The sequence below is a fragment of the Panulirus ornatus genome, chromosome 54, assembly GCF_036320965.1.
Source record: "Panulirus ornatus isolate Po-2019 chromosome 54, ASM3632096v1, whole genome shotgun sequence".
Taxonomy (NCBI): domain Eukaryota; kingdom Metazoa; phylum Arthropoda; class Malacostraca; order Decapoda; family Palinuridae; genus Panulirus; species Panulirus ornatus.
The window spans coordinates 4,678,376-4,702,957 of NC_092277.1; the positions used below are offsets into that span (position 1 = coordinate 4,678,376).

Below are 24,582 nucleotides of genomic sequence, written 5' to 3' on the forward strand. Positions count from 1 at the left end.
AGTATAATAAAAAAAAAATAAAAAAATGTATGTATATGTTAAAATGTATATGTATATATATGTGCATGTGTATGTATATAAAATGTATACGTATATACATGTGTATGTGGGTGGGTTGGGCCATTCATTTGTCTGTTTCTCTGCGCTACCTCACTAATGCGGGAGACAGTGACTAAACGTAGGAAAATAAATATAATCCAAATTATCTATTACAATTATTTCAGGAGCAATAAAAAGATGTCACCAACAGCAAAAGTAGTAAAGAAATGCAGAACAATGATAAAGGGATTAAAAAACAGCTTCAGATTATTTCATTTAGAATATGCACTTCTGAAAATTGGATAGGAAATGCTTCAAGGTATGTACCTTCTCCATAATGTTTTAGACTTTTTCTAGGGTTATGGTAAAGTGTTCAAAGTACAAAAAAAAAGTTATGACAACAAAAAGTTTTGTTTTAGATACCCACTTCCAGAATCCTAAAGCCCACAGATATCTTTGCAATATTTTTGCTTTAACTTTTGTAGGTATATTGGAAAGATGGTTATGCAGAATTGATATGAATGTAGGTTATATTACCCATACACTAAGTATGTTGAAAGATAAAGCTGGGAGGATCAACACAGGGAAAATTTTGTGGCATTATTTTTAATGGCATGAGTGTTATGCAATATGAATTTGATAATGAGAGAACAGATTCTATCATTGGGAGGGAATATTTTGGAGAACTTGGAAGGTCAGACAATTTGGCAAATCATGCATTAGCATTCATAGTCAAGGAACTAATTAAAAAGTGGAAACATTTTGTTAATTTTCTTTTATGGTGGAGCTCTGAATAGTGATATTTTGAAAACAAAGCTTGAAACTGAAATAACATACAGTACACGAAACTGAATTTTGTGTCAAATTTACAGTATGTAGTCAGGATTCATTTCATGGCATTGGCAAAGAAAAATCCTTTTATCTTTGGTAACAATGAGCAGGACCTTCTTTTCACAACAACTTGAGAAGATATGATATTGGGATAAAGTCTGACGTATTTTCATGGAAGTATTATATTAAATGTACTTAACCGCCGTTTCCCGTATCAGCAAGGTAGGGCAAGGAAATAGACGATGAAGTGTGGCTGATTCGGGTGAGAAACTGCAGAAGCTGGTGACTGAGTTTGGTAAAGTGTGTAAATGAAGAAAGCTGAGGGTAAATTCAGCACATCGACCTCAGTATACTGCATTGTTCCAATTTACTATCCCTTGGATGCCATTCACCTTCCTGCATATTTAGGCCTCAGTCACTCGAAATTTTTTCTACTCCATCCTTCCATCTCCAATTTAGTCTTTCTGTTCACCATATCCTTCCACTTCTGGCACATATATCCTCTTTGTCAACCTTTCCTCCCTTATTGTCTGCATATGTCTACACCATCTCAGCTCACCTTCTGCTTTCTCAACCAAACTTTTTATGACCACACATCTCTCTTACCCTTTCATTACTTACTCAATCAAACCACCTCACACCACATATTGTCCTCAAACATCTCATTTCCATCACATCCACCCTCCTCCACACAGCCTTATCCATGGCCCATGCCGCACATTTATTGTTGGAACTACTATTCCTACAAACATTTTTGCTGTTTCAGATAACATTCTCTCTTTCCTCACATTATGCTCCATTAACCTTTGCCTCCCTTCTCAACCCTATGACTTGCTTTCACTTCCATGGTTCCATTTGGTGCACACTTTCACTTCCATGGTTCCATTTGGTGCACGCTTTCACTTCCATGGTTCCATTTAGTGCACTGCCTTTTCCACTCTCACATATGTAAATCACTTCCGATTTTGTTCTGTTCCAACTGACATCCTACCTAACCTGTCCCTCAACCCTGCTAAACCTAATAACATTGCTTTTATTGACATTCACTTTCAACTTTCTCCTTTAATGATTTTGTTTCACAATCTTTAAAAATATATCATATTTTTTAGATTATTAAGAATCACCAGAGCATACAGCATTAAATTCAAAACCACACAAAGTTTAGGTAATTGAATCCAGCCAAATGATTGTTCTTCTTACCCATAAGGCAGCCAGCTGGTGAATTGTAATGATAAACTATCATCCATATTGATGACTCCTGGTATTTACGGCTAAACTTTCCAAAATGGCAAAGTGAAATGCATTCTGTTCATTATATCCAATAATATTCTCATGATATTTTTTAGAATACTGCTATAATTGATATAATTTTAGGTAGCTGACTTTGTATACCATACATGTGTATTGGAAGAGATATATGTATTGTGAGTGGACTCCATTGTTTTCCATATCTATGTTGTATTTTAGTCTTTATGTAGACCTGCTCAGCATTCCAATTAAGTTTGTAGTTTTTAGTGTTGGATTTAAATACAGTAACAATTGAAGAGCATGATTCAAATAATTACGTTCTTTATATTTATATTGCCAAAGATATATTGATTACTATTTATATCAGGGATAATGTGGTGCAAATATAGAAATAGTTAATACACTTAGAGAAAATCAACAGAATTGGTGAAAACCTTATTTAAATATTCTAGTATTTAGGTCCAAATATATCATTTCCAGGTGTGTGTGGTTGTGTGTCCTGCAGGTGAATGTGGACATCCACACGTCTGCCACTCTCCAACTTCTCCACCAGCAGCCACTCACTCTCAACCCACCACCAGCAGCCACTCACTCTCAACCCATCACCAGCAGCCACTCACTCTCAACTCACCACCAGCAGCCACTCACTCTCAACTCACCACCAGCAGCCACTCACTCTCAATCCACCACCAGCAGCCACTCACTCTCAACCCACCACCAGCAGCCACTCACTCTCAACCCACCACCAGCAGCCACTCACTCTCAACCCACCACCAGCAGCCACTCACTCTCAACCCACCACCAGCAGCCACTTACTCTCAACCCACCACCAGCAGCCACTCACTCTCAACCCATCACCAGCAGCCACTCACTTTCAACCCATCACCAGCAGCCACTCACTCTCATCCCACCACCAGCAGCCACACACTTTCAACCCACCACCAGCAGCCACTCACTCTCAACCCACCGCCAGCAGCCACTCACTCTCAACCCACCACCAGCAGCCACTCACTCTTAACTCACCACCAGCAGCCACTCACTCTCAGCCCACCACTAGCAGCCAGTCACTCAACCCACCACCAGAAGCCACGCACTCTCAACCCACCACCAGCAGCCATTCACTCTCAACCCACCGCCAGCAGCCACTCACCCTCATCCCACCACCAGCAGCCACTCACTCTCAACCCACCACCAGCAGCCACTCACTCAACCCACCACCAGTAGCCACACACTCTCGACCCACCACCAGCAGCCACTCACTCTCATCCCACCACCAGCAGCCATGCACTCTCAACCCACCACCAGCAGCCAGTCACTCAACCCAACACCAGCAGCCATTCACTCTCAGCCCCCCACCAGCAGCCACTCTCTCATCCCACCACCAGCAGCCACTCACTCTCAACCCACCACCAGCAGCCACTCACTCTCAACCCACCACCAGCAGCCACTCACTCTCAACCCACCACCAGCAGCCACTCACCCTCAACCCACCACCAGCAGCCACTCACTCTCAACCCACCACCAGCAGCCACTCACTCTCAGCCCCCCTCCCCCCCCACCACCACCATCACCAGCCACTCACCCCCAACCCACCACCAGCAGCCACTCACTCTCAACCCACCACCAGCAGCCACTCACTCTCAACCCACCACCAGCAGCCACTCACTCTCAACCCATCACCAGCAGCCACTCACTCTCAACTCACCACCAAGAGCCACTCACTCTCAACTCACCACCAGCAACCAGTCACTCTCAACCCACCGCCAGCAGCCACTTACCCTCAACCCACCACCAGCAGCCACTTACTCTTAACCCACCACCAGCAGCCACTCACTCTCAACCCACTACCAGCAGCCACTCACTCTCAACCCACCACCAGCAGCCACTCACCCTCAACACACAAGCACCAAACCAATTTATCGTTGGTAAATTTCAGCTGGACATCTTGGCTACTGTGGGAGGTTAGGTGAGGTTGTCATGTCATCTTGATTTTTTTTGAAGTGTTTTACCTTTCACATTAGTTAATAACCCAACTATTCTTACTATGTAATTTGATATATTTTGATCAAGTATAATGCTGCAAACCATGCTTTCCAACTTTTATTGTACCACAAGCATTGCCAAACTAAATCACCTTGTATGCAAAGCTACTACAATCGGAAGTAAATTGGACTTCTCTTGTTATTTAGAAAAAAGTATGTGAATTCTAGTGTGTTACATTCACTTGTAGGAGGAACTGTTCATTGGCTGTGTTTGTAGTTGCTGAGTGGGTTTACTTCCTCGTGTTACATACAACCACGACACCAGAAGGAAGCTCACACAAATGTTGTAGTTATGCTTCAACTTAGCAAAGGTAAGTCTTGACCCTATGGTGAAGTTACTTGAGATTGTCAAACCTTCTCTTGATTTATAGTACTAGTTATGCTTCAGCTATGATAAAGGTAAGTCTTGATCCTATGGTGAAGTTAATTGAGATTTTCAAAGCTTTTCTTGATCTATATGAGTATTTCACCATCATATGCACCCCTGTTTCCTAGAAAATAGCACTTCCCTTACATTTACTTTTCTTTAAGATAGAAGTATTGCTCAAAATCATGATTACCCAGTCTAGATCACATCTACTCAGCTTTGAGCCCATTGATACATTTATTTTCCTTAAAGCTATAAGTTAAATCATTGCTACTCCTACTCGGTAAATTTACCAGTTACAAGTTTAGCTCCACAAGATGGGCTTTGAATACAGAGTGAAATTGTTTTGTAAAGGTAATGTAGCTTTTAAAGAATAGAATATAAGGAGCAGAACAGGATTTAGTGTTCTATACCTGTTCTCTGTTGGTAAATATGATTATAGTAGTGAGGGTTATGTATATCAGGGAAATGTAGCTAAAGTACATAAAGAATCACTAGAAATTTATGAGAACTTTATTCTATGTTACCTTATTTTTGTTATTTGAAATATTTGTGATTGATACTGTTTCCACTTGCAAACTGTTGTTGCATATCCTTTATTATCACATAAAGATTGAATTCCAGATCATACTTGACTAGGTGATTTTACATGTAACATCAGTGTATTTCGACTATGATATTCATCTTCAAGGTAAATATTGGCAACTGGGTTTAGTTTTCACAGATTCTGTTGAATTATATGAGACAAATGTATTTTTAATGTTGAAATGTACTAATTTCAGCTGTGTAATATTGCATGGCCAAGTGCGTGATGGAATCTGTTCATATCTTTAGAAACATGAATCTTCTTCAGTGCTTTACCTGTTTAGCTATGAACCAACCTCAGTACTTTACCTGTTTAGGTATGCACTGAAAGTATCTTCTGATTATGAGTACAGTACAGTATTGATTTTAAGGTGTTAATGTAATGTTGGAAAACACAATAGATATTGAACATGGTGTGGAGCAAGAGTGTAGATTTGTAATGGTTTTCAGAACATAGGAAACATTATGGATGAGAATAAAGTGGTGAGAGCATAAGCTTGGAAAAGAGTTGTGTGAAAAAATTCCAAGAGAGATCCAGTGTAGAATGGTAAAATATGAGTACAAACAAAGCTAGGGGAATAGGAGATATTTACGGGAGCAGTGCCGGCATATTCGAGAGATGCACATGACATGCATAATTTGGTAGGCGTGCAGATTGAACAGTGTAGTAAGTGGTGAGATGAAGAAGTGACATTGCTAGTGAAAGAGAAAAGAGAGGTATATAATGGTAGTGGGAAGGAGTGCAAACGATTGGGGGGAGATATAAGCGAAAGCAGCGTGAGGTCAAGAGGAGCTGCAAGGGTTGAAAAAAGGACAAATGAGATCTGGGTTGAGTATCAGTAAACTTCAGGGAGATTAAGATGTTTTGGAAGGTTGATAGTGTGTGAAAAGTAAGAAAACAAATGGGAACATTGTAGAAGGGGGCAAGTGGGGAAGTGGTGATAGATGATGATTAAGTGAGGAGATGGAGAGCATTTTGAAGGACCTTTGAGTGTGTTTGATGAGAGGATGTTTGGTTTGGGTGGCATGCAAAGTGAGAGAGCTATGAAGAGTGGTCTGGTAAAGAAAGAAGTGGTGGTGAAAGCCTTACATGAGATGAAATGCGGTAAGGCAGCTGGAGTGGATGGTATTGGAGTTGAATTTATAAGAAAGGGGTGACTGTTGTTGATTGGTAAGTTATGATTTTCACCTTGTGTATGAATCATGGTGAGGTGCCTGAGTGTTTGCAGAATGCTTTTGTATGTATAAAGGCAAGGGGTACAAAGTTGAGTGTTCAAGCTAGAGAGATATAAGCTTGTTATGTGTACCTGGTAAGTTGTATGGGAGGGTATCGATTAAGAGGGGGAAGGAATATACAAAGCATCAGACTGGGGAGGAGCACTGTGGTTTCAGAAGTGTTAAAGGATTTGTGGATCAGGTGTTTTTGTCAATGAATGTGTGTGAGAAAAGTCAGAGAAACAGAAGGATTTGCATGTGGCATTTATGAATATGATGAAAGCATATGACAGGGTTGATGGAGATACCATGTGCAAGGTTTTAAGTATATATGGTGTAGGAAGAAAACATTAATAAGCAGTGAGAAGTTTTTATCAAGGGTATAAGATATGTTTATGAATAGGAAGGGAGGAGAGTGAGTGGTTTCAAATGATGGTTGGGCTGCAGCAAGGGTGTCTGATGTCACCATTGCTGTTTAATTTGTTTATGGATAGGATAGTGAGGGGTGAGTATGCACAATCTGTAGGGGATGATGGGGCTTAGGAAGTAAGTCAGTTGATATTTGCCAATGCTGCTGCACTGGTGACGGATTTAAATGAGAAAGTTCAGAAGCTGGTGATTGAGTTTGTTAGTGTTTAAACAGAGAGGAGGAGGTTGAGAGTGAATGTGAATGAAAGGTAGGTTAGTAGGTCTAACAGCTTTGAGGGACAGGTTTCTAGGTTTGAATGGAGAAAAAATTGGAGAAATTGAAGTGTTTTGGACACCTGAGAGTGCACATGGCAGTGAATGTAACCATGGAAGAGGAAGTGAGTCCTAGGACTGGCAAATTGAAAATATGTGGAGAGAGGTAGTTGTCTGGGCGGGCAAAAATGGGTATGTTTGAAGGTATAGGAGTCCCAACAATAATATATGAAACTGAGGAATGGGCTGTAGATGAGGGTGTGCAAAGGAGGGTGGATGTGTTGGAAATGAAATGTTTGCAAGCAATGTGTGTGAGAATTTTTTGATTAAGTAATAAAAGGGAGAGAGATAGGACCTTGAGTTCCCAAACTTTATTTGCCTAAAGGTTTGTCTCCAGTCTACCACACTATCCCTCTGTGTCACTTACTACTAATTTCACAAATTTTTTTTTATCGTTCCTCAACTATGTAAATTCTTGCCACGAGACAGTAGCATCTTCTCACCCACAAACTGAGATCCTCTACCTTCAGGATTTCAACGTTCACCATAGATAGTGGTTGAATTCGTCCCATATAGATGGTGGGGGGATTGAAGCCCACATGATCTGTTTTCATTGATCTAGAAAAAATTTTTCTCCCACCCTATCTATATTCTTGACTGTTGTGATCACTGAATATTCTGGAACTGTTTTTAACCTCTGATCCATCCTGCTGTATCTACACAATCTCCCCCCTCCCCCAGTTGGTTCTTTTGATCACACTTTCATAAATGCATCTATTCTAATGGCACCAACCTCTCCAGCAGCCCTTTCCAGATGTAAATATTAGCACCTCAACAGAGCTGACTAGAAGAACTTGAGAAAATTCTTTTCTGACTTTCCTTGGGTACATGACTGTTTCTTATGTGGTGATCCTTGTATGTATCTGTCTATCTATATTTCAGATGCCTATTTCTAACTGGAACTCCCTGAAGGGGATGGCCAGAGCAATAGTCTCCATAAGTAGTGAACTCCAGTGCTACCTCTTAGCCTTTAGTGCCTTGCTCTTAACAGGCCACTAGAAGAGGGCAATTCTAGTGTAGTGTTTGTAGAGGCTTCTATGTAATGCTCCTACTGACTACTACTATCAAATGCTCCAACCTACTACTCCTACCTTATGTTTCTACCTAATGCTCCAGCCAAAATGTTTCTACCTACTTCCTCTATCTGTTGCTCCTACCATTTTGTCAAAAGGCAGGGCTAGTGCATAGTGCTCACCACAGGAGAAATTTAGTTATGAAGAATGAGCTGTGTGAGTTAAGTGTTGTCAAGTGTTATGTATGACAAAGTGAGATTGTTTGTTTGTGGACAGAATGCCAGTCGTCCACGTGTGGGTGAGGCAGAAAGAAAAGACAGCTACTTGGGTCAAAGGAGTGCAACTTGATAACCACTGAAGTGCTTGCAAACTCAGCAGCTGTCACTAACCCACCCGATACCCAGGCATTTTTTTCATACATACTCCCCATTTCCCTTGTTAGCAAGGTAGTGTTCAAGAACATATGACTGAACCTTAGAGGGGAAAATTCCTCACTCTGTCCCCAGCTCTGTTCCTTCTTTTGGAAAAGTAAAACTAGAGGGGAGGATTTCCAGCCCTTTTAGTCATCTTCTATGACTGCAGGGAATACGCAAGAAGTATTCTTTCTCTCCTATCCCCAGGTAATACCTTGGCAGTAGTACTGGTAATATACCTTCTGTCATCGCCAAATGGAATGGAAGCATCTATCCTTTTTTCCTCAAAGATGACCTCTTCTTCAAGACAAGGATCAGGCACATTGGGCTTGGAAAGACTCCCATTCAGTATTTATCACTACCCGTAATCATTGCAAGTACATTATCCATGAGGCAAACCATTCCTTTATTCAAAGGAAGTTCAATAACTTCTCATCATCCAGCCATAGGTCTTTGTGGTCTCTAGCTAAGGTCATCACTATACTTCTCTTGCTCTAATTTTCCTTAACTTCTCCATCCAGATATTACTGTGTCAGTCTCTCCTGTAGATAAAGCAGCACTTTTTGGTTCCAGTTTCTCCTCTAACTCTACCATGGATGAGTCTAACACTCCTTCACCCCCTGATGCCCCTCTTCCTAATCCTGTGCCTCTTCCTGTAATCTCGTTTCGGATTGTCTGAAAAGCACTTCTCTTTGTAGACACAACCAAGGCTATGTCCTAATGGCATCCATCCCTGTGTACTGAAAGAGTGTGCCTCTGACCTTGCACCTGCACTTGTTCATCTGTTCCATTACCTTTTCCTTCTTCTTGGAAGCTTGCATTGATAATCTCATCCTGAGGAAGGATGACCATGTCAACCCCTCAAACTATCATCCTGTCGATTTGACATCTACCATTTTCAAAGCTTAGAATCCATCCTCAACTCCCAACATCCTGAAACACCTCAAAAACACAGTCTTCTCTCTGATCACCAGTATGACTTCCATAAGGCAAGATCATTTGGTGATATACTTTCCTATCTTACTAATGTCTGGCCATCATTCCTGAAAGATTTAGGGAGTCATGTGTAGTTGCCCTTGACATAACTAAGGGTTTTGAATGAGTGTGTCATCTGTAAGCTCCTTTTTTGTTTTGGCTTCCCTCCCTCACTTTGTTCCTTAATCTTTGGCTTCTTCTCTGGCCGATCTATCTTTATGGTTGTTGATGAATCTACCTCCCATTTCTTATTCCATCAACAGCGATGTCCCTAAAGATTCTGGCCTGTCCTCTACACTATTTCTCCTTTTCATCAACGATTTCCTTTCTTCCACAAAAAACCAAGTGCATTCATGTACTGATGACTCAACACTGCATTCATCCACATCCTTCAATTCTGCTCCCTCTTCTCTCACTCGATCTGCATCTCACCTCGACACAGCTTCCTCAATAAACTCAGACTTGGACTGGGTATATCAGTGGAGTAAACAAAATCTTGTGAAGTTTAATGTCTCCAAGACCCAGTTTCTACCCATCCTTTATTGAAAACTCTTGTCTCTCCTTTGATGGTTCTGTAATTCCACCTCTCGATTTGGTGAACATACTTGATATTACTGTAACATCCACTCTTTCTTGGAAACCCCACACTACAGAAATAGATAAATCTGTCTCTAAGAAACTGGGATTCTGTTTAGATGCTGATATTTCATCCGAACAGTTGCCCTGTTTATACAAATAATTGATCGTACTTGTGTGGAGTATTGCTCTTACATTTGGGGTGGTTCTAGCTCTGTATCCTTACTTGACAGAGGTAAGTCGAAAGCTGTCGACTTACTAACTGTCCCAGGCTAACTTCCAGACTTGGCCCCCTTGCCCTACACTGCAGTGTTGGTTCACTTTCCCTCTTCTATAAGTATCAGTTTGATTTTTATTCTCGAGAGCTGACTGCATGTGTGGCCCAACCACCAGCTAGACCACCCAAGACTTGGCAAGCTGCTGCATCACATGATTATTGTGTGGCAATCAGCAACTCAAGGGTGGCCCGTTTTGACAGCTACTTCTTTCCCAACACATCCGAGCTTTGAAACTCTTTTCCATCTTATGTCTTTCCCTATAACTGTGACCTGGCACATTTTTAGAGATAGGATTTTCACTCCCTTTGAAATTCTTAAATAGTTTCCCTTGTCTTTTCTTTTTCCCTTTCATAATTCTATATTATAGTTAATAACTGGCCTTGATGTGGACTTTGTCGGTGACTGGAGCCTTCACTATGTTTGAGGAAAGGAACCTGGATGTTTTGGATCTGAGTGAAATAAAGCTCAAGGGTTATGGGGAAGAGTGGTTTGGGAATGTCTTGGGAGTAAAGTCAGGGATTGGTGAGAGGACAAGAGCAAAGGAAGGAGTAGCACTACTCCTGAAGCAGGATTTGTTAGAGTATGTGACAGAGTGTAAGAAAGTAAACTCTGGATTGATATGAGTAAAACTGAACCTGGTCATGAGAAGAAAGATCATGAGAGGCAAGTGTTTTGGGAGCAGTTGAGTGAGTGTGTTAGCAGCTTTGATGTACGAAACTGGGATATAGTGATGGGTGATTTGAATGCAAAGGTGAGTAATGTGGCTGTTTAGGGTATAATTGGTGTACCTGGGGTGTTCAGTATTGTAAATGGAAATGGTGAAGAGCTTGTAGATTTGTGTGCTGAAGAAGGATTGGTGATCGGGAATACCTGGTTTAAAAAGAGAGATGTACATAAGTATACATATGTAAGTAGGAGAGATGGCCAGAGAGCATTATCAGATTACATGTTCATTGATAGGCATGTGAAAGAGAGACTTTTGGAAGTTAATGTGCTCAGAGGGGCAGCTGAAGGGATGTCTGGTCATTATCCTGTGAAGGCAAAGATGAAGATTTGTAGAGGTTTTCAGAAAAGAAGAGAATGTTGGGGTGAAGAGAGTGGTGAGAGTGAGCGAGCTTGGAAAAGGAGACTTGTGTGAGGAAGTCCAAGGTGAGACTGATTGCAGAATGGCAAAAGGTGTGAGCAAATGAAGTATGGGGAGTGGGAGAGGAATGGGATGTATTTGGGGAAGCAGTGATGGCTTGTGCACAAGATGCTTGTGGCTTGAGAAAGGTGGGAGGTGGGAAGGTAAGAAAGGGTAGTGAGTGGTGGGATGAAGTAAGAGTGTTAGTGAAAGAGAAGAGAGATGGCGTTTGGATGATTTTTGCAGGGAAATGCAAATGACTGGGAGATGTATAAAAGAAAGTGGCAGGAGGTCAAGAGAAGGGTGCAAGAGGTGAAAAAGAAGGCAAATGAGAGTTGAGGTTAGAGAGTATCATTAGATTTTAGTATGAATAAAAAGACTTTTCGGAAGGCGGTAAATAAAATGTATAAGACAAGGGAACAAATGGGAATGTTTGTGAAGTGGGCTAATGGGGAAGTAATAACAAGTAGTGGTGAAGTGAGAAGGAGATGGAGGTTTGTTAAATGTGTTTGAAGATAAAGTGGCAGATAAACAGTGTTTTGGTCAAGGTGGTGTGCGAAGTGAGATAGTCAAGGAAGAATGGTTTGGTAAACAGAGAAGAGGTAGTGATAGCTTTGCGGAACATGAAAGGCGGCAAGGTAGCGGGTTTGGATGGTATTGCAGTGGAATTTATTAAAAACGGGGATGACTGTGTTGTTAATTGGTTGGTGAGGATATTGAATGTATGCATGGATCATAGTGAAGTGCCTGAGGATTGGTGGAATGCATGCATAGTGCCATTGTACAAAGGCAAAGGGGATAAATTTTAATGTTCAACCTACAGAGGCATAAGTTTGTTGAGTATTCCTGGAAAATTATATAGGAGGGTATTGATTGAGAGGGTGAAGGCATGTACAGAGCATCAGATTGGGGAAGAACAGTGTGCTTTCAGAAGTGGTAGAGGATGTGTGCATCAGGTGTTTGCTTTGAAAAATGTTTGTGAGAAATATTTAGAAAAAGTATACTTACATAAGTATACTTATGTAAGTAGGAGAGATGGCCAGACAGCATTATTGGATTACGTGTTAATTGACAGGCGTGCGAAAGAGAGACTTTTGGATGTTAATGTGCTGAGAGGTGCAACTGGAGGGATGTCTGATCATTATCTTGTGGAGGCTAAAATGAAGATTTGTATGGGTTTTCAGAAAAGAAGAGTGAATGTTGGGGTGAAGAGGGTGGTGAGAGTAAGTGAGCTTGGGAAGGAGACTTGTGTGAGGAAGTACCAGGAGAGACTGAGTACAGAATGGAAAAAGGTGAGAACAATGGAAGTAAGGGGAGTGGGGGAGGAATGGGATGTATTTAGGGAATCAGTGATGGATTGCGCAAAAGATGCTTGTGGCATGAGAAGAGTGGGAGGTGGGTTGATTAGAAAGGGTAGTGAGTGGTGGGATGAAGAAGTAAGAGTATTAGTGAAAGAGAAGAGAGAGGCATTTGGACGATTTTTGCAGGGAAAAAATGAAATTGAGTGGGAGACGTATAAAAGAAAGAGACAGGAGGTCAAGAGAAAGGTGCAAGAGGTGATAAAAAGGGCAAATGAGAGTTGGGGTGAGAGAGTATCATTAAATTTTAGGGAGAATAAAAAGATGTTCTGGAAGGAGGTAAATAAAGTGTGTAAGACAAGGGAGCAAATGGGAACTTCAGTGAAGGGCGCAAATGGGGAGGTGATAACAAGTAGTGGTGATGTGAGAAGGAGATGGAGTGAGTATTTTGAAGGTTTGTTGAATGTGTTTGATGATAGAGTGGCAGATATAGGGTGTTTTGGTCGAGGTGGTGTGCAAAGTGAGAGGGTTAGGGAAAATGATTTGGTAAACAGAGAAGAGGTAGTAAAAGCTTTGCGGAAGATGAAAGCCGGCAAGGCAGCGGGTTTGGATGGTATTGCAGTGGAATTTATTAAAAAAGGGGGTGACTGTATTGCTGACTGGTTAGTAAGGTTATTTAATGTATGTATGACTCATGGTGAGGTGCCTGAGGATTGGCGGAATGCGTGCATAGTGCCATTGTACAAAGGCAAAGGGGATAAGAGTGAGTGCTCAAATTACAGAGGTATAAGTTTGTTGAGTATTCCTGGTAAATTATATGGGAGGGTATTGATTGAGAGGGTGAAGACATGAACAGAGCATCAGATTGGGGAAGAGCAGTGTGGTTTCAGAAGTGGTAGAGGATGTGTGGATCAGGTGTTTGCTTTGAAGAATGTATGTGAGAAATACTTAGAAAAGCAAATGGATTTGTATGTAGCATTTATGGATCTGGAGAAGGCATATGATAGAGTTGATAGAGATGCTCTGTGGAAGGTATTAAGAATATATGGTGTGGGAGGCAAGTTGTTAGAACAGTGAAAAGTTTTTATCGAGGATGTAAGGCATGTGTACGTGTAGGAAGAGAGGAAAGTGATTGGTTCTCAGTGAATGTAGGTTTGCGGCAGGGGTGTGTGATGTCTCCATGGTTGTTTAATTTGTTTATGGATGGGGTTGTTAGGGAGGTGAATGCAAGAGTTTTGGAAAGAGGGGCAAGTATGAAGTCTGTTGGGGATGAGAGAGCTTGGGAAGTGAGTCAGTTGCTGTTCGCTGATGATACAGCGCTGGTGGCTGATTCATGTGAGAAACTGCAGAAGCTGGTGACTGAGTTTGGTAAAGTGTGTGAAAGAAGAAAGTTAAGAGTAAATGTGAATAAGAGCAAGGTTATTAGGTACAGTAGGGTTGAGGGTCAAGTCAATTGGGAGGTGAGTTTGAATGGAGAAAAACTGGAGGAAGTGAAGTGTTTTAGATATCTGGGAGTGGATCTGGCAGCGGATGGAAGCGGAAGTGAATCATAGGGTGGGGGAGGGGGCGAAAATTCTGGGAGCCTTGAAGAATGTGTGGAAGTCGAGAACATTATCTCGGAATTTAAAATGGGTATGTTTGAAGGAATAGTGGTTCCAACAATGTTGTATGGTTGTGAGGCGTGGGCTATGGATAGAGTTGTGCGCAGGAGGATGGATGTGCTGGAAATGAGATGTTTGAGGACAATGTGTGGTGTGAGGTGGTTTGATCGAGTAAGTAACGTAAGGGTAAGAGAGATGTGTGGAAATAAAAAGAGCGTGGTTGAGAGAGCAGAAGAGGGTGTTTTGAAATGGTTTGGGCACATGGAGAGAATGAGTGAGGAAAGATTGACCAAGAGGATATATGTGTCGGAGGTGGAGGGAACGAGGAGAAGAGGGAGACCAAATTGGAGGTGGAAAGATGGAGTGAAAAAGATTTTGTGTGATCGGGGCCTGAACATGCAGGAGGGTGAAAGGAGGGCAAGGAATAGAGTGAATTGGAGCGATGTGGTATACCGGGGTTGACGTGCTGTCAGTGGATTGAATCAAGGCATGTGAAGCGTCTGGGGTAAACCATGGAAAGCTGTGTAGGTATGTATATTTGCGTGTGTGGACGTATGTATATACATGTGTATGGGGGTGGGTAGGGCCATTTCTTTCGTCTGTTTCCTTGCGCTACCCCGCAAACGCGGGAGACAGCGACAAAGCAAAAAAAAAAAAATAGACGTATTTTCATGGAAGTATTATATTTAATGTATTTACCTGCCCTTTCCCGCATCAGCAAGGTAGGGCAAGGAAATAGATAATGAATTGTGGCTGATTTGGGTGACAAACTGCAGAAGCTGGTGACTGAGTTTGGTAAAGTGTGTGAATGAAGAAAGCTGAGGGTAAATTCAGCACATCGACCTCAGTATACTGCATTGTTCCAATTTACTATCCCTTGGATGCCATTCACCTTCCTGCATATTCAGGCCTCAGTCACTCGAAATTTTTTTTACTCCATCCTTCCATCTCCAATTTGGTCTTTCTGTTCACCATATCCTTCCACTTCTGGCACATATATCCTCTTTGTCAACCTTTCCTCACTTATTGTCTGCATATGTCTACACCATCTCAGCTCACCTTCTGCTTTCTCAACCAAACTTTTTATGACCACACATCTCTCTTACCCTTTCATTACTTACTTAATCAAACCACCTCACACCACATATTGTCCTCAAACATCTCATTTCCATCACATCCACCCTCTTCCACACAGCCTTATCCATGGCCCATGCTGCACATTTATTGTTGGAACTACTATTCCTACAAACATATTTGCTCTTTCAGATAACATTCTCTCTTTCCTCACATTATGCTCCATTAACCTTTGCCTCCCTCCTCAACCCTATGACTTGCTTTCACTTCCATGGTTCCATTTGGTGCTCACTTTCACTTCCATGGTTCCATTTGGTGCTCACTTTCACTTCCATGGTTCCATTTGGTGCACTGCCTTTGCCACTCTCACATATGTAAATCACTTCCGATTTTGTTCTGTTCCAAATGACATCCTACCTAACCTGTCCCTCAACCCTGCTAAACCTAATAACATTGCTTTTATTGACATTCACTTTCAACTTTCTCCTTTTATGATTTTGTTTCACAATCTTTAAAATTATATCATATTTTTTAGATTATTAAGAATCACCAGAGCATGCAGCATTAAATTCAAAACCACACAAAGTTTAGGTAATTGAATCCAGCCAAATGATTGTTCTTCTTACCCGTAAGGCAGCCAGCTGGTGATTTGTAATGATAAACTATCATCCATATTGATGACTCCTGGTATTTACTGCTAAACTTTCCAAAATGGCAAAGTAAAATGCATTATGTTCATTATATCCAATAATATTCTCATGATATTTTTTAGAATACTGCTATAATTGATATAATTTTAGGTAGCTGCCTTTGTATACCATACATGTGTATTGGAAGAGATATATGTATTGTGAGTGGACTCCATTGTTTTCCATATTTATGTTGTATTTTAGTCTTTATGTAGACCTGCTCAGCATTCCAATTAAGTTTGTAGTTTTTAGTGTTGGGTTTAAATACAGTAACAATTGAAGAGCATGACTCAAATAATTACGTTCTTTATATTTATATTGCCAAAGATATGTTGATTACTGTTTATATCAGGGATAATGTGGTGCAAATATAGAAATAGTTAATACACTTATAGAAAATCAACAGAATTGGTGAAAACCTCATTCAAATATTCTAGTATTTTGGTCCAAATATATCATTTCCAGGTGTGTGTGGTTGTGTGTCCTGCAGGTGAATGTGGACATCCACACATGTCTGCCACTCTCCAACTTCTCCACCAGCAGCCACTCACTCTCAACCCACCACCAGCAACCACTCACTCTCAACCCACCACCAGCAGCCACTCACTCTCAACCCACCACCAGCAGCCATGCACTCTCAACCCTCCACCACCAGCCTCTCACTCTCAACCCACCACCAGCAGCCATGCACTCTCAACCCACCACCAGCAGCCTCTCACTCTCAACCCACCACCAGCAGCCATGCACTCTCAACCCACCAGCAGCAGCCACTCACTCTCAACCCATCACCAGCAGCCACTCACTCTCAACCCAGCACCAGCAGCCACTCACTCTCAACCCACCACCAGCAGCCACTCACTCTCAACTCACCACCAGCAGCCACTCACTCTCAACTCACCACCAGCAGCCACTCACTCTCATTCCACCACCAGCAGCCACTCACTCTCAACCCACCACCAGCAGCCACTCACTCAACCCACCACCAGCAGCCACGCACTCTCAACCCACCACCAGCAGCCACTCACTCTCATCCCACCACCAGCAGCCACTCACTCTCAACCCACCACCAGCAGCCACTCACTCTCAACCCACCACCAGCAGCCACTCAATCTCAACCCACCACTAGCAGCCACTCACTTTTAACCCACCACCAGCAGCCACTCTCAACCCACCACCAGCAGCCAGTCACTCTCAACCCACTGTCAGCAGCCACTCACCCTCAACCCACCAACAGCAGCCACTCACCCTCAACCCATCACCAGCAGCCACTCACTCTCAACCCACCACCAGCAGCCACTTACTCAACCCACCGCCAGCAGCCACTCACTCTCAGCCCCCCACCAGCAGCCACTCCCCCTCAACCCGCCACCAGCAGCCACTCACCTGCAACCCACCACCAGCAGCCAGTCACTCTCAACCCACCACCACCAGCCACTCACTCTCAACCCGCCACCAGCAGCCACTCACTCAACCCACCAGCAGCAGCCACTCACTCTCAACCCACCACCAACAGCCACTCACTCTCAACCCACCACCAGCAGCCACTCACTCTCAACCCACCACCAGCAGCCATGCACTCTCAACCCACCAGAAGCAGCCACTCACTCTCAACCCACCACCAGCAGCCACTCAATCTCAACCCACCAGCAGCAGCCACTCACTCTCAACCCACCAGCAGCAGCCACCACTCACAACCCACCAGCAGCAGCCACTCTCAACCCACCAGCAGCAGCCACTCTCAACCCACCACCAGCAGCCATTTACTCTCAACCCACCACCACCAGCCACTCACTCTCAACCCACCACCAGCAGCCACTCACTCTCAACCCACCACTAGCAGCCACTCTCAACCCACCAGCAGCAGCCACTCACTTTCAACCCACCACCAGCAGCCACTCACTCTCAACCCACCGCCAGCAGCCACTCACTCTCAACCCACCACCAGCAGCCACTAACTCTCAACCCACCACCAGCAGCCACTCACTCTCAGCCCACCAGCAGCAGCCACTCACTCAACCCACCACCAGCAGCCACGCACTCTCAACCCACCACCAGCAGCCACTCACTCTCATCCCACCGCCAGCAGCCACTCACTCTCAGCCCACCACCAGCAGCCACTCACTCTCAACCCACCGCCAGCAGCCACTCACCCTCAACCCACCACCAGCAGCCACTCACTCTCAACCCACCACCAGCAGCCACTCACTCAACCCACCACCAGCAGCCACGCACCCAACCCACCACCAACAGGCACTCACCCTCAGCCCACCACCAGCAGCCACTCACTCTCATCCCACCACCAGCAGCCACTCACTCAACCCAACACCAGCAGCCACTCACTCTCAGCCCCCCACCAGCAGCCACTCACCCTCAACCCGCCACCAGCAGCCACTCACCCTCAACCCACCACCAGCAGCCACTCACTCTCAACCCACCACCAGCAGCCACTCACTCTCAACCCATCACCAGCAGCCACTCACTCTCAACCCACCACCAGCAGCCATTCACTCTCAGCCCCCCACCAGCAGCCACTCACCCTCAACCCACCACCAGCAGCCACTCACCCTCAACCCACCACCAGCAGCCACTCACTCTCAACCCACCACCAGCAGCCACTCACTCTCAACCCACCACTAGCAGCCACTCACTCTCAACCCACCACCAGCAGCCACTCACTCTCAACCCACCACCAGCAGTCACGCACTCTCAACCCAACAGCAGCAGCCACTCACTTTCAACCCACCAGCAGCAGCCACTCACTCTCAACCCACCGCCAGCAGCCACTCACTCTCAACCCACCACCAGCAGCCACTCACTCTCAACTCACCACCAGCAGCCACTCACTCTCAGCCCACCAGCAGCAGCCACTCACTCAACCCACCACCAGCAGCCACGCACTCTCAACCCACCAGCAGCAGCCACTCACTCTCAACCCACCGCCAGAAGCCACTCACCCTCAACCCACCACCAGCAGCCACTCACTCTCAACCCACCACCAGCAGCCACTCACTCAACCCACCACCAGTAGCCACGCACCCAACCCACCACCAACAGGCACTCACCCTCAGCCCACCACTAGCAGCCACTCACTCTCAACCCACCACCAGCAGCCACTCACTCAACCGAACACCAGCAGCCACTCACTCTCAGCCCCCCACCAGCAGCCACTCACCCTCAACCCGCCACCAGCAGCCACTCACCCTCAACCCACCACCAGCAGCCACTCACTCTCAACCCACCACCAGCAGCCACTCACTCTCAACCCATCACCAGCAGCCACTCACTCTCAACCCACCACCAGCAGCCACTCACTCTCAGCCCCCCTACCAGCAGCCACTCACCCTCAACCCACCACCAGCAGCCACTCACCCTCAACCCACCACCAGCCGCCACTCACTCTCAACCCACCACCAGCAGCCACTCACTCTCAACCCATCACCAGCAGCCACTCACTCTCAACCCACTGCCAGCAGCCATGCACTCTCAACTCACCACCAGCAACCAGTCACTCTCAACCCGCCGCCAGCAGCCACTTACCCTCAACCCACCACCAGCAGCCACTTACTCTCAACACACCACCAGCAGCCACTCTCTCGCAACCCACCACCACCAGCCCCTCACCCTCAACACACAAACACCAAACCAATTTATTGTTGGTATATTTCAGCTGGACATTTTGGCTACTGTGGGAGGTTAGGTGAGGTTGTCATGTCATCTTGATTTTTTTTTTTTTGAAGTGTTTTACCTTTCACATTAGTTAATAACCCAACTATTCTTACTATGTAATTTGATATATTTTGATCAAGTATAATGCTGCAAACCATGCTTTCCAACTTTTATTGTACCACAAGCATTGCCAAACTAAATCACCTTGTATGCAGAGCTACTACAACCGGAGGTAAATTGGACTTCTCTTGTTATTTAGAAAAAAGTACGTGAATTCTAGTGTGTTACATTCACTTGTAGGAGGAATTGTTCATAGGCTGTGTTTGTAGTTGCTGAGTGGGTTTACTTCCTCGTGTTACATACAACCACGACACCAGAAGGAAGCTCACACAAATGTTGTAGTTATGCTTCAACTCAACAAAGGTAAGTCTTGACCCTATGGTGAAGTTACTTAAGATTGTCGAACCTTCTCTTGATTTATAGTACTAGTTATGCTTCAGCTGTGATAAAGGTAAGTCTTGATCCTATGGTGAAGTTGATTGAGATTTTCAAAGCTTTTCTTGATCTATAGGAGTATTTCACCATCATATGCACCCCTGTTTCCTAGAAAATAGCACTTCCCTTACATTTACTTTTCTTTAAGATAGAAGTATTGCTCAAAATCATGATTACCCAGTCTAGATCACATCTACTCAGCTTTGAGCCCATTGATACATTTATTTTCCTTAAAGCTATAAATTAATTCATTGCTACTCCTACTCGGTAAATTTACCAATTACAAGTTTAGCTCCACAAGATGGGCTTTGAATACAGAGTGAAATTGTTTTGTAAAGGTAATGTAGCTTTTAAAGAATAGAATATAAGGAGCAGAACAGGATTTAGTGTTTTATACCTGTTCTCTGTTGGTAAATATGATTATAGTAGTGAGGGTTATGTATATCAGGGAAATGTAGCTAAAGTACATAAAGAATCACTAGAAATTTATGAGAACCTTATTCTATGATACCTTATTTTTGTTATTTGAAATATTTGTGATTGATACTGTTTTCACTTGCTGATACTGTTTTCACTTGCAAACTGTTGTTGCATATCCTTTATTATCACATTAAGATTGAATTCCAGATCATACTTGACTAGGTGATTTTACATGTAACATCAGTGTATTTCGACTATGATATTCATATTTAAGGTAAATATTGGCAACTGGATTTAGTTTTCACAGATTCTGTTGAATTATATAAGACAAACGTATTTTTAATGTTGAAATGTACTAATTTCAGCTGTGTAATATTGCATGGCCAAGTATGTGATGGAATCTGTTCATATCTTTAGAAACATGAATCTTCTTCAGTACTTTACCTGTTTAGCTATGAACCAACCTCAGTACTTTACCTATTTAGCTATGATCCTCAGTACTTAACCTGTTTAGGTATGCACTGAAAGTATCTTTTGATTATGAGTACAGTACAGTATTGATTTTAAGGTGGTAATGTAATGTTGGAAAACACAATAGATATTGAACATGGTGTGGAGCAAGAGTGAAGATTTGTAATGGTTTTCAGAACATAGGAAACATTATGTATGAGAATAAAGTGGTGAGAGCATAAGCTTGGAAAAGAGTTGTGTGAAAAAATTCCAAGAGAGATCCAGTGTAGAATGGTTTAATATGAGTACAAACAAAGCTAGGGAAATAGGAGATATTTAGGGGAGCAGTGCCGGCATATACGAGAGATGCATATGACATGCATAATTTGGTAGCGTGCAGATTGGACAGTGTAGTAAGTGGTGAGATGAAGAAGTGACATTGCTAGTGAAAGAGAAAAGAGAGGTATATGGTGGTACTGGGAAGGAGTGCAAACGATTGGGGGGAGATATTAGCGAAAGCAGCGTGAGGTCAAGAGGAAGCTGCAAGGGTTGAAAAACAGGACTAATGAGATCTGGGTTGAGTATCAGTAAAGTTCAGGGAGATTAAGATGTTTTGGAAGGTTGATAGTGTGTGAAAAATAAGAAAACAAATGGGAACATTGTAGAAGGGGGCAAGTGGGGAAGTGGTGATAGATGGTGATTAAGTGAGGAGATGGAGAGTATTTTGAAGGACCTTTGAGTGTGTTTGATGAGAGGATGTTTGGTTTGGGTGGCATGCAAAGTGAGAGAGCTATGAAGAGTGGTCTGGTAAAGAAAGAAGTGGTGGTGAAAGCCTTACACGAGATGAAATGCGGCAATGCAGCTGGAGTGGATGGTATTGGAGTTGAATTTATAAGAAAGGGGTGACTGTTGTTGATTGCTAAGTTATGATTTTCACCTTGTGTATGGATCATGGTGAGGTGCCTGAGTGTTTGCAGAATGATTTTGTATGTATAAAGGCAAGGGGTACAAAGTTGAGTGTTCAAGCTAGAGAGATATAAGCTTGCTATGTGTACCTGGTAAGTTGTATGGGAGGGTATTGATTAAGAGGGGGAAGGAATATACGAAGCATCAGACTGGGGAGGAGCAGTGTGGTTTCAGAAGTGTTAAAGGATTTGTGGATCGGGCATTTTTGTGAATGAATGTGTGTGAGAAAAGTTTGAGAAACAGAAGGATTTGCATGTGGCATTTATGAATATGATGAAAGCATTTGACAGGGTTGATGGAGATACCATGTGCACGGTTTTAAGTATATAGGTGTAGGAAGAAAACTTTAATAAGCAGTGAGAAGTTTTTATCAAGGGTGTAAGACATGTTTATGAATAGGAAGGGAGGAGAGTGAGTGGTTTCAAATGAAGGTTGGTCTGCAGCAAGGGTGTTTGATGTCACCATTGTTGTTTAATTTGTTTATGGATAGGATAGTGAGGGGTGAGTATGCACAATCTCTAGGGGATGATGGGGCTTAGGAAGTAAGTCAGTTGATATTTGCCAATGCTGCTGCACTGGTGACAGATTTAAATGAGAAAGTTCAGAAGCTGGTGATTGAGTTTGTTAGTGTTTGAGAGGAGGAGGTTGAGAGTGAATGTGAATGAAAGGTAGGTTAGTAGGTTTAACAGCTTTGAGGGACAGGTTTCTAGGTTTGAATGGAGAAAAAATTGGAGGAATTGAAGTGTTTTGGACACCTGAGAATGCACATGGCAGTGAATGTAACCATGGAAGAGGAAGCGAGTCCTAGGACTGGCAAACTGAAAATATGTGGAGAGAGGTAGTTGTCTGGGAGGGCAAAAATGGGTATGTTTGAAGGTATAGGAGTCCCAACAATAATATATGAAACTGAGGAATGGGCTGTAGATGAGGGTGTGCAAAGGAGGGTGGAAGTGTTGGAAATGAAATGTTTGCAAACAATGTGTGTGAGAATTTTTGATTAAGTAATAAAAGGGAGAGAGATAGGACCTTGAGTTCCCAAACTATATTTGCCTAAAGGTTTGTCTCCCATCTACCACACTATCCCTCTATGTCACTTACTACTCCTAATTTCACAATTTTTTTTTAATCTTTCCTCAACTATGTAAATTCTTGCCACAAGACTGTAGCATCTTCTCACCCACAAGCTGAGATCCTCTACTTTCGGGATTTCAACGTTCACCATAGATAGTGGTTGAATTCGTCCCATATAGATGGTGGGGGGGATTGAAGCCCACATGATCTCTGTTTTCATTGATCTAGAAAAAAATTTTCTCCCACCCTATCTATATTCCTGACTGTTGTGATCACTGAATATTCTGGAACTGTTTTTAACCTCTGATCCATCCTGCTGTATCTACACAATCTCCCCCCTCCCCCAGTTGGTTCTTTTGATCACACTTTTGTAAATGCATCTATTCTAATGGCACTAACCTCTCCAGCAGCCCTTTCCAGATGTAAATATTAGCGCCTCAACAGAGCTGACTGGAAGAACTTGAGAAAATTCTTTTCTGACTTTCCTTGGGTACATGACTATTTCTTATGTGGTGATCCTTCTATGTATCTGTCTATCTATATCTCAGATGCCTATTTCTAACTGGAACTCCCTGAAGGGGATGGCCAGAGCAATAGTCTCCATAAGTAGTGAACTCCAGTGCTGCTTCTTAGCCTTTAGTGCCTTGCTCTTAACAGGCCACTAGCAGAGGGAAATTCTAGTGTAGTGTTTGCAGAGGCTTCTACATTATGTAATGCTCCTACTGACTACTACTATCAAATGCTCCTACCTACTACTTCTACCTTATGTCTCTACCTAATGCTCCAGCCTAAATGTTTCTACCTACTTCCTCTATCTGTTGCTCCTACCATTTTGTCAAAAGGCAGGGCTAGTGCATAGTGCTCACCACAGGAGAAATTTAGTTATGAAAAATGAGCTGTGTGAGTTAAGTATTGTCAAGTGTTACGTATGACAAAGTGAGATTGTTTGTTTGTGGACAGAATGCCAGTCGTCCACGTGTGGGTGAGGCAGAAAGAAAAGACAGCTACTTGGGTCAGAGGAGTGCAACTTGACAACCACTGAAGTGCTGGCAAACTCAGCAGCTGTCAGTAACCCACCCGATACCCAGGCATTTTTTTCATACATACTCGCCATTTCCCTTGTTAGCGAGGTAGCGTTCGAGAACATATAACTGAATCTTAGAGGGGAAAATTCCTCACTATGTCCCCAGGTCTGTTCCTTCTTTTGGAAAAGTAAAACTAGAGGGGAGGATTTCCAGCCCTTTTAGTCGTCTTCTATGACTGCAGGGAATATGCAAGAAGTATTCTTTCTCTCCAATCCCCAGGGAATACCTTGGCAGTAGTACTGGTAATATACCTTTGTCATCGCCAAATGCATAGCAGAGGTTATTCTTGTGGGAATGGAAGCATCTATCCTTTTTTCCTCA

At 43.2% G+C, this 24,582-nt stretch overlaps 2 protein-coding genes across 5 annotated transcripts in view; one reads left to right on the forward strand and one right to left on the reverse strand.

The window, feature by feature from the left end:
* The first annotated feature begins 228 nt into the window (after window positions 1-228).
* On the forward strand, window positions 229-5,058 carry LOC139765360 (uncharacterized). Its single transcript, XM_071692740.1, has 2 exons — window positions 229-358; window positions 2,599-5,058. The coding sequence occupies exon 2, from the start codon at window positions 2,628-2,630 to the stop codon at window positions 4,086-4,088; it is 1,461 nt and encodes a 486-aa protein (XP_071548841.1). The 5' UTR covers window positions 229-358; window positions 2,599-2,627; the 3' UTR covers window positions 4,089-5,058.
* Window positions 5,059-19,929: 14,871 nt separating this feature from the next.
* The window catches only part of LOC139765362 (uncharacterized), a 574,294-nt gene continuing 569,641 nt past the window's right edge, over window positions 19,930-24,582 (reverse strand). For all 4 annotated transcript variants that reach the window (XR_011716647.1, XR_011716648.1, XR_011716650.1 and 1 more), the window contains one exon: window positions 19,930-20,377. The gene's annotated coding sequence lies outside the window, so the exon portion shown is untranslated. The remainder of the gene's footprint in view (window positions 20,378-24,582) is intronic.

Excerpts from the sequence above, each read along its gene's own strand:
- LOC139765360 (XM_071692740.1), top strand. The coding sequence starts at position 2,628 with ATGTGGACATCCACACGTCTGCCACTCTCCAACTTCTCCACCAGCAGC.